This window comes from Tupaia chinensis, unplaced genomic scaffold (genome assembly GCF_000334495.1).
Source record: "Tupaia chinensis unplaced genomic scaffold, TupChi_1.0 Scaffold000117_2, whole genome shotgun sequence".
Lineage (NCBI taxonomy): Eukaryota > Metazoa > Chordata > Mammalia > Scandentia > Tupaiidae > Tupaia > Tupaia belangeri.
The window spans coordinates 4902192-4911161 of record NW_006159583.1 but is presented as its reverse complement, the minus strand read 5'-3'; the positions used below and the strand labels follow the sequence as shown (position 1 = coordinate 4911161).

Here is an 8970-nt window from a genome sequence, read left to right as displayed (position 1 = left end):
TATATATATATATATATATATAGAGAGAGAGAGAGAGAGAGAGAGAGAGAGAGAAAGAGAGAGAGAGAGAGAGGTTTTTTGTTTTGTTTTGTTTTTACCTTGAAAACTCTGGTACATTGGAACTATGTTGGTAGTCAGCAAAGCTTCAGAATTTATTTGATTTGAATCTATATTTAGTTCTACAAAGAAAAAAAATACAACTCTTTTATTCTTCTCAAATAACATTAGAAATTATATTCATCATTTCTCAAGGTAGGAGGGAGCATTTTAAGAAACTATCATCTTAAACTTGTAAAACTTTCCTAGGTAATGGGTCAAGGGAAAACACGTTTGGTCAATGCTTTAAAAAAATACTCAAACCTTTTCTCTTTCAAAATGAATTTACCAAATACACTGAAGCTTTAATAAGAAGAGTGTTAAATTAAACATACTCCAACTTTATTGGCCTTACTTCAACTAAAACACATTGTGTGGATAATCTTCTTTCCTTAAACTTTTTCAGACTGTAAAGAAACAAGAGACTATCTGGCTTTGGAACACCACCTACTCTCCAGAGAAAACCTGACAGGATGTCTGCCTTGAAATGCGTACAAGGCCTCTTTGTATGAATCTGAGTCTTGGACATGGTCTATTTTTGTAATGCAGCCGCCAAGTTCTGACTTCAGACACTCAGGACTGGACTGATGTGGAGGGTTTTTGAGCACCTGGAGGCTTCAAAATTTTGCTTTATAAGGTTGGTCCCCAAATGTCTTCTCACTAACATACAACTTTGCCACTTCAAAAAATAGAACACTTAGCCTCAAAGAAGCCATTTCCTACAAGCTTTCTATCAGTCAAAAAATGTATACACTTAAGTCTCTTCCTTTTCCAATTTTTTTTAACACATTTTCTTTTTCAACAGCAAAGTTGTATCAGCTTCCTCACCCTGAAGCATCCTCCCAACTTCACTTCTATTGTCTTGGATTCTAATGAAGAGAAATGTCAATAAAAAAGCTACCTGCGGTAGCTGCACTAAATCCTGCCTACCAAACAAAAATAAAACGTTTTATGAAATTCAAATTTTAGATGTATTAGGAATTTTTTCCCTAAGAGCTATTATTCTAATTCACAATTTTCACCAAGAAATAAACAAGGCCCTCTACATTGCTCTCTAAGGTTTACTACATTTATAAATAAGAAAGACAAAGAAAAGGAAGAGAGAAGAGAATAAGAAAAAGGAACAAGAGGGAAGTGGCAGGGGAAGGAGAAACTTACGTGGTGGGGACAGGAAGCCGTAACTCAGCCTAGTGTTATTTTTATAAAATGAACACTTATGGACAGGACTAAGCGAAATTCGAAGGTCCTGATAGAGACAGTTGGAAAAGTCCACTGCAGAAAAACTGTCCTGAAGAACAAAATGCAAGGATCATGAGGTGTCGGGCACAGAGAAGGCACTTGCTATCCACCAAGTTAAAGGAGAACTACATCATGAAATTATGGCGCTTCAGTTGTCTACATTGTCACCATTTTTTTTGATGAGGTTTTAATCTTTTCTAACTGAAATGCAAAACTTTATAACACCAGAAATATTCATGAGGGCCAGCACAGTAGCAGAGTGGTTAAGCTATGTGCAAAGGGAGCTGGATCCCACATGGCTGCCTGGGGTTCAAATGCTGGACCTGGCAGTTTAGAAAACATGCCAGGCACATGTGTGTGTGTGCCTGAAATCCTGATGAGATGGAGGAGAGGAGGAAAAGAATCGTGGCATGACCACATCCACCCTGCTGGAAGGTGATTCTTCTTTTCTATTCTTTCTTTCTCTGATGGGTACATGTGCCCTGTGGTGATAAATTTTTAAAAGAAAGAAAAAAATTAATTATTTGTCATATTGTGCAAATAATTTCCTAGTCTGCTGTATAGTTTTGTTTATAATGTTTTTATGTACACAATTTTATATAGTAAAATGCTGATTTTTACAGAAGTGATTCCACTTTCCATATTCAACTACACAGGCAAAAGTTGTTGGGGGATGGAAGGAAAGCAACTGAATAGCGAGGTAAAAACCTTAGGAGTAGTCATGACTGTAAATTCGTGCAACTTTAATTCTATAAGAAAATGGAAAATTCAAGCAGGATCAAAGAACACCATGTTTAAGGTATTAAACAATACTAAATAGGATGCATGCCTATGAAACAGTGGCCAAATTTTAAAAAAAATCTAAAGTGTTTGAAGGCAGTCTTCAAAAATAAAAAAAGTTCTAAAGATGTGATATGCATGTATATAATGTACATTTTAAACACAGATATTACATGTACACACATATATTCCTATCTTTTTGTTTAGGGATCTCAGTGATAATTTTATTTTTTAATCCAACTGCTACCCTCAATAAAGCTTGTTCAAATCCCCCCTTTTATCCCTTAAAGGTGTTATATAGCATGCAAGTCATGTTCAGTTTCTGAAAATCTGGTCAGTTTCATTGAAAACTTCAATTCCATGTAAGAGCTATATTTCATCTCCTCTCACTTCTCTCTTTTTTTTTTTTTTTTTTGAGAGGTTTTCACTATAGGGCATGTGTGCTCGCCAGACAGACAGAGAGAGACAGAGACAGAAAGCGAGAAATCACCCCCCAGGGGGGATGGTCACGTCGCAATCCCTTCTCCTCCATTCTCCTCCCGGGATCTTGGGCACGCACACACACGCGCCCGGCGTGAGTTCTAAGCCACTGGGTCCAGGACGCGAACCGCGGTTGACTACGTGGGAGTCCAGCGACATAGCCATTACGCCAACTGCTGGTTCCCTCACTTCTCTCTTTTAAGGAGTAAGTCTTTCACCCTTTTTCTTTCCACTCCTCACAGGACACAAGGTGACTGGGAGTAGGAGGAATGCTGGTTGTATTGGGACATTTGTCCTCACTCTTTCAGAGCTTAATTTTTCTTGTCTTCACAGTGGGCAAGATTCTGGCCTCTCCCTAGTGTGGGCTGGGTCTTCCCAAAGAGGGTGTATGGGTTTTTAAAAATACATTATCGTGACTGATTGTAAAACTGATTTCATGAAATGATAAAACAGAACCACAAAATATTAAACAGGAAAAACAGAGAACAAGAGAATCCTTTCCTGCACATCCCTCATTTCACAGAACTAGCCTCTGAGTCTCAAAGTCACATAGCCAGTTAGTGGTGAGGACCAGAACCGAACATTTCCGACTCTTCCTTCTGAGTTTCTCTAACTTGGGAACGATTCTAGAACCAAGATGAACAGTGAGAAATTATGCTTTCAGCATTTTGCTTAATGACGATGCAAAACAGCCACACAGAGCCTCCGGGGTGACAAATACTTGCATTTCTGTCGACAGTGTGGGACGTCCAGGGTGGCATGTGGATGTCCCGACTGTATCCACTCACAAACTGGTGCTGATAAAGAAGACAGACGGAATGTTTCTTCTGCAGAACTCTGGGCCTTCCATAGGGTAAAGTTTCACGTTTAATCACCTTCTCTTGGGTTGCAGAGGGAAAAATGAAACCACCAATAAATGTCGTTAGTATGCACTATCTGATAATACACAACCATAAACGCATCTAACCCTTTCCTCTACTTAATCATATTGAAAACGTATTCTTAACTATAAAAAAAAGATTTGCATAGAGCAGAACCATAAATATGAAACAAGTGGGGATTACTATTATTCTTGTCTATAAATACACTGAAAGATCAATGATATATCAGTATATCACAAGAGGACACAACAGGAAACTGTTAGAAATTCCAATCAATCAGGACTTCCACTTCCAAAAATTCTTTAGCATTACTTAAACTACTTATTCTTCGGAACAATCCCTTGTAGGTTTTCTGGATGATACGCACATTTAGAAAACGAAAAGAAAAATCAGAACTGGAATCATAAGACTAAACTGAATGAAACAGTAACCATGCATAAGGAAGCTTAAAAAAGTTCATGGAAAATGAAATTGAAGCACAACTTTATTTTGGTGCAAAAAATTTCAAAATGCATGAGTAGTTTTTTCATGGGTTTCCTGAAGACCTCTGGTGGATGCAGTTTATTATCCTTTTCCCAAGTGTCACATACTTTTGGAGTTCTTTTTATACATCCTCTAATCGATTTGCACATCTCCCTACAAATTAGGGTTATATACCCATTTTACTGATGAAGAAACAGCAGCTTATAGGGAATACTTTTATGGACTTACATAGTTCCCAAGCTCATATTAAACTCAGACCTACCCAATTCTGAGTGTCATCTTTCACTGTGATACTTTGCCATCTTGGGAATATCAAAAGCCACTGGGTCCAGGACGCGAACCGCGGTTGACTACGTGGGAGTCCAGCGACATAGCCATTACGCCAACTGCTGGTTCCCTCACTTCTCTCTTTTAAGGAGTAAGTCTTTCACCCTTTTTCTTTCCACTCCTCACAGGACACAAGGTGACTGGGAGTAGGAGGAATGCTGGTTGTATTGGGACATTTGTCCTCACTCTTTCAGAGCTTAATTTTTCTTGTCTTCACAGTGGGCAAGATTCTGGCCTCTCCCTAGTGTGGGCTGGGTCTTCCCAAAGAGGGTGTATGGGTTTTTAAAAATACATTATCGTGACTGATTGTAAAACTGATTTCATGAAATGATAAAACAGAACCACAAAATATTAAACAGGAAAAACAGAGAACAAGAGAATCCTTTCCTGCACATCCCTCATTTCACAGAACTAGCCTCTGAGTCTCAAAGTCACATAGCCAGTTAGTGGTGAGGACCAGAACCGAACATTTCCGACTCTTCCTTCTGAGTTTCTCTAACTTGGGAACGATTCTAGAACCAAGATGAACAGTGAGAAATTATGCTTTCAGCATTTTGCTTAATGACGATGCAAAACAGCCACACAGAGCCTCCGGGGTGACAAATACTTGCATTTCTGTCGACAGTGTAGGACGTCCAGAGTGGCATGTGGATGTCACGACTGTATCCACTCACAAACTGGTGCTGATAAAGAAGACAGACGGAATGTTTCTTCTGCAGAACTCTGGGCCTTCCATAGGGTAAAGTTTCACGTTTAATCACCTTCTCTTGGGTTGCAGAGGGAAAAATGAAACCACCAATAAATGTCGTTAGTATGCACTATCTGATAATACACAACCATAAACGCATCTAACCCTTTCCTCTACTTAATCATATTGAAAACGTATTCTTAACTATAAAAAAAAGATTTGCATAGAGCAGAACCATAAATATGAAACAAGTGGGGATTACTATTATTCTTGTCTATAAATACACTGAAAGATCAATGATATATCAGTATATCACAAGAGGACACAACAGGAAACTGTTAGAAATTCCAATCAATCAGGACTTCCACTTCCAAAAATTCTTTAGCATTACTTAAACTACTTATTCTTCGGAACAATCCCTTGTAGGTTTTCTGGATGATACGCACATTTAGAAAACGAAAAGAAAAATCAGAACTGGAATCATAAGACTAAACTGAATGAAACAGTAACCATGCATAAGGAAGCTTAAAAAAGTTCATGGAAAATGAAATTGAAGCACAACTTTATTTTGGTGCAAAAAATTTCAAAATGCATGAGTAGTTTTTTCATGGGTTTCCTGAAGACCTCTGGTGGATGCAGTTTATTATCCTTTTCCCAAGTGTCACATACTTTTGGAGTTCTTTTTATACATCCTCTAATCGATTTGCACATCTCCCTACAAATTAGGGTTATATACCCATTTTACTGATGAAGAAACAGCAGCTTATAGGGAATACTTTTATGGACTTACATAGTTCCCAAGCTCATATTAAACTCAGACCTACCCAATTCTGAGTGTCATCTTTCACTGTGATACTTTGCCATCTTGGGAATATCAAAAATTTCTCTAATTCTGACCTTCATAGTAGAGATTTTACATGGACAGGTCCAGGACAGGGTTAATGCAAAATTTAGTCCAGCAGGGAAAAAGTGTGAACTGAGTAACTTAAAGATCACAAACTAAGGCCAGTGGGCAGTGTGGCGATTAAGGTGCTAGACTCCCACATGGCTGACTGTGGTTTGAGTCCTAGACCTGGTGGCTTGAAAATCACGCCAGGTTGTGTGTACATGCATGCTCAAAATCCCGAGAGGAGAGTAGAGGAGAAGGGATTGCAGCATGGCCATCCCCACTTGGAGATGATTTCTCACTGTCTTTCTCTGGTAAAAGCACTTACCCCATGCCAAAAATTAAAAAAAAAAAAAATGTGACTTTGAAGATTCAAACATAACTGAAAAATTCTATCAGTTGTTCATAAATTTTTAAGCTTATTTAATTCCTTTCTTTGCTGTATGTATGTTAGAGAGAGAGAGAGACAAGCTCCCTTGACAGGCAGGATCTCATCATTCTGCAATCCTCCCCTCTCCCAATCTTCCAGCCAGCCAGGATCTGAGGTGTGTGTGCCTACAGTGCTTAGGTTGATCCAGAACCCAAGCCTCGGGCCTTCCACGTGGTTTCCAGCATTGCAAACTGGCACCTACTGCCTTTGTTACTGTGGCTGGGTTTCTCTACATATTCCTGATGCTCATTCAAAACTTACAAATGAAATAAATCAATCAACTGATAATCTCTGACAATAAAGAACTGTATGAGATAGGAATTTAGCAGGTATTTTGTTATTGCTTTAATTGACACATAATAATCGTATACATTTATGGAGTATAATGTGACTTTTTGATGCATGTATACAATGTCTAATGATCAAATCAAATCAAGGTAGTTAGCATATCCATCCCTGCAAACATTCATCATTTGTTTTGGGAACATTCACAATATTTTCTTCCAGCAATTTTGAAATAGACAATATAGTTTAACAATCATAGTCTGTAACTACTGTGATACAGAAAACTAGAACTTATTCCTTTTAAATAACTGTAATACTTATCTGTTAACCCCTTCTAACCTCCACTCCACCTGCTATGCTTACCAGCCCCTAGTAACCACTCTTCTACTCTCCAGTTCTCTGAGATCAGTTTTCTAGCTTCCGCCTATGAGTGAGGCCATGTGGTATTTATCTTTCTGTGCTGGTTTATTTCACACAACATAATGTCCTTCAGGCTCTTCCCCACTGCCACAAATAATAGGACTTTGTCCATTTTGAATGACTATACAGAATTCCATTGTGTATAGGTACGATATTACCCTTTTTTAAAAAGTTTATTTCTTAAGAGGACCACCCTAAGTAGGATCTTCATGTGTGAAGGCTGTGATCCACCCCCAGTCTAAGTTGGCTAGAACCACAGGCACATGTGCCCAGCCTGCTCAGGAAGGTCCCAGTATGTGAACCCAGGGCCTTTCCCATGTGGGTACAGTTGTATTACCACTGCTCCATTGCCTGACCCCAGTATACTACACTGTATTTACCCATTAATTTAACAAGTATTTCAAATGGAAATCTGAGGCTCTATCATAACCCTACAAAAATCTTCAAAACTTTGGGACCACAGATGGCATAATGATTACGTTACTTGACTCCCACGTGGTCAACGATGATTCAAGTCCTGAGCCTGGCAGCTTAAAACTCACATCAGGCAAGTGTGCATGCATGCCCAAAATCCCAAGAGGAGAGTGGAGAAGGGACTGCAGTGTGGCCATGCTCCCAGGGGGTGATTTTTCACTTTCTGTCTGTCTCTATCTTTCTGGCAAGTGCACCTGTAGCAAATGCCCTGTAGCAAAAATTTCTCTTAAAAAAATTCTTAAGAATTTCAAAACACATCCATTGAGGCCAGCCGGTGGCATGGTGGTTAAGGCACTGAACTCCCACATGGCTGACTGTGGTTTGAGTCTCAGACATGGTGGCTTGCTTTCTCACTTTCTCTCTCTCTCTTGTGAGTGCACATGACCTATAGCAAATTAAAAAAAATAATAATAACAACAAATAATTCTAAGAAAATACCCTCCATCATATTCCTAAAGAGTGATTCCATTTGTACGAAACACATTATAATCTATTTCCTTCATAAAATATCTCTTCTTTCCTTATAACCAACAGTCAAGTCTGCCCAGCAAAGAAATCTATTTCACCAAGTAGTCCTCTATTACATCTTTTATTTTACTAGTTTTCTCAAATAATGCTCCTAAACCAATTTCCTGTGGCTTATCCTGTTGAATAAAAAAGACTGTCTCCACAACCCCTGCTTTAGAGTACCAAACATGCCTTACCTTCATCTGTGGTTAGATTGAACTGTGTCTGAAAATCTCCAATTGGCAAAATCTAAAAGAGTTTAGAAAACTGCTTTTAATTTTTTAACATACAACTTCTATAGCTTAATGAGTCCAATATAGAACAAAAATGTACAACATTTATAAATGAAAAAAGTTTTTGATGAGAATAAAAGGAGAGAAATGATAGTTACAAAAAGACAAAATTATTAGCTAAGCAAAGCACTAGTAATTGAAAACTAAGGATATATCTGTTGCTTTATAGTTTGGTGGTTTTTTTTCTTCCCCTTGGGGTGGGGGGGGGGATTTGCCATGGGTTGCATGTGCTTTCCAGAGACAGACAGAAAGAGACAGAGAAAGGAAAAGTGAGAAATCACTCCCCCTCGGGGATGGCCACACCACAATCCCTTCTCTATTTTTCTCCTGGAATTTTTGACACACACGTGCCTAGTGAAATTATCAAGCCAGTAGATCCAGGACTTGAACCATGGTTGGTCATGTGGGAGCCCAGCACCTTATACTCTGCCACCTGCTGGCCCAATGGCTTTGTAGTTTTTATCTCTCCTCTCAGTGTCTTTCTACAAGGTAAATCGAGTCTAAAAACAAATAGGAAGCATAAACTATTCCATAAAGTGCTATCTTTATGAAGGCCACCAATTTTGTTCATAACTTGGGTTTTTTTGTCTTCTAACAACTACTAAGATAATTACTTACAGCTCCTATTAAGACAGGAGTCCTACATACCCACTTTAGTCTCATATACCCATTTCATACCCAGAATGTTATTTTTTTCCCTA

General features: G+C 38.6%; 1 protein-coding gene across 2 annotated transcripts in view; it reads right to left on the bottom strand.

Moving 5' to 3' along the window:
* ENPP1 (ectonucleotide pyrophosphatase/phosphodiesterase 1) overlaps window positions 1-8970 on the bottom strand; it is a 70124-nt gene that overhangs the window by 10243 nt on the left and 50911 nt on the right. For both annotated transcript variants that reach the window (XM_006144303.2, XM_014586207.2), the window contains 4 exons: window positions 8174-8225; window positions 4898-5052; window positions 1255-1384; window positions 99-179 (listed from right to left, as the gene is read on the bottom strand). In XM_006144303.2, the coding sequence (XP_006144365.1) occupies window positions 99-179; window positions 1255-1384; window positions 4898-5052; window positions 8174-8225 (418 nt within the window). The remainder of the gene's footprint in view (window positions 1-98; window positions 180-1254; window positions 1385-4897; window positions 5053-8173; window positions 8226-8970) is intronic.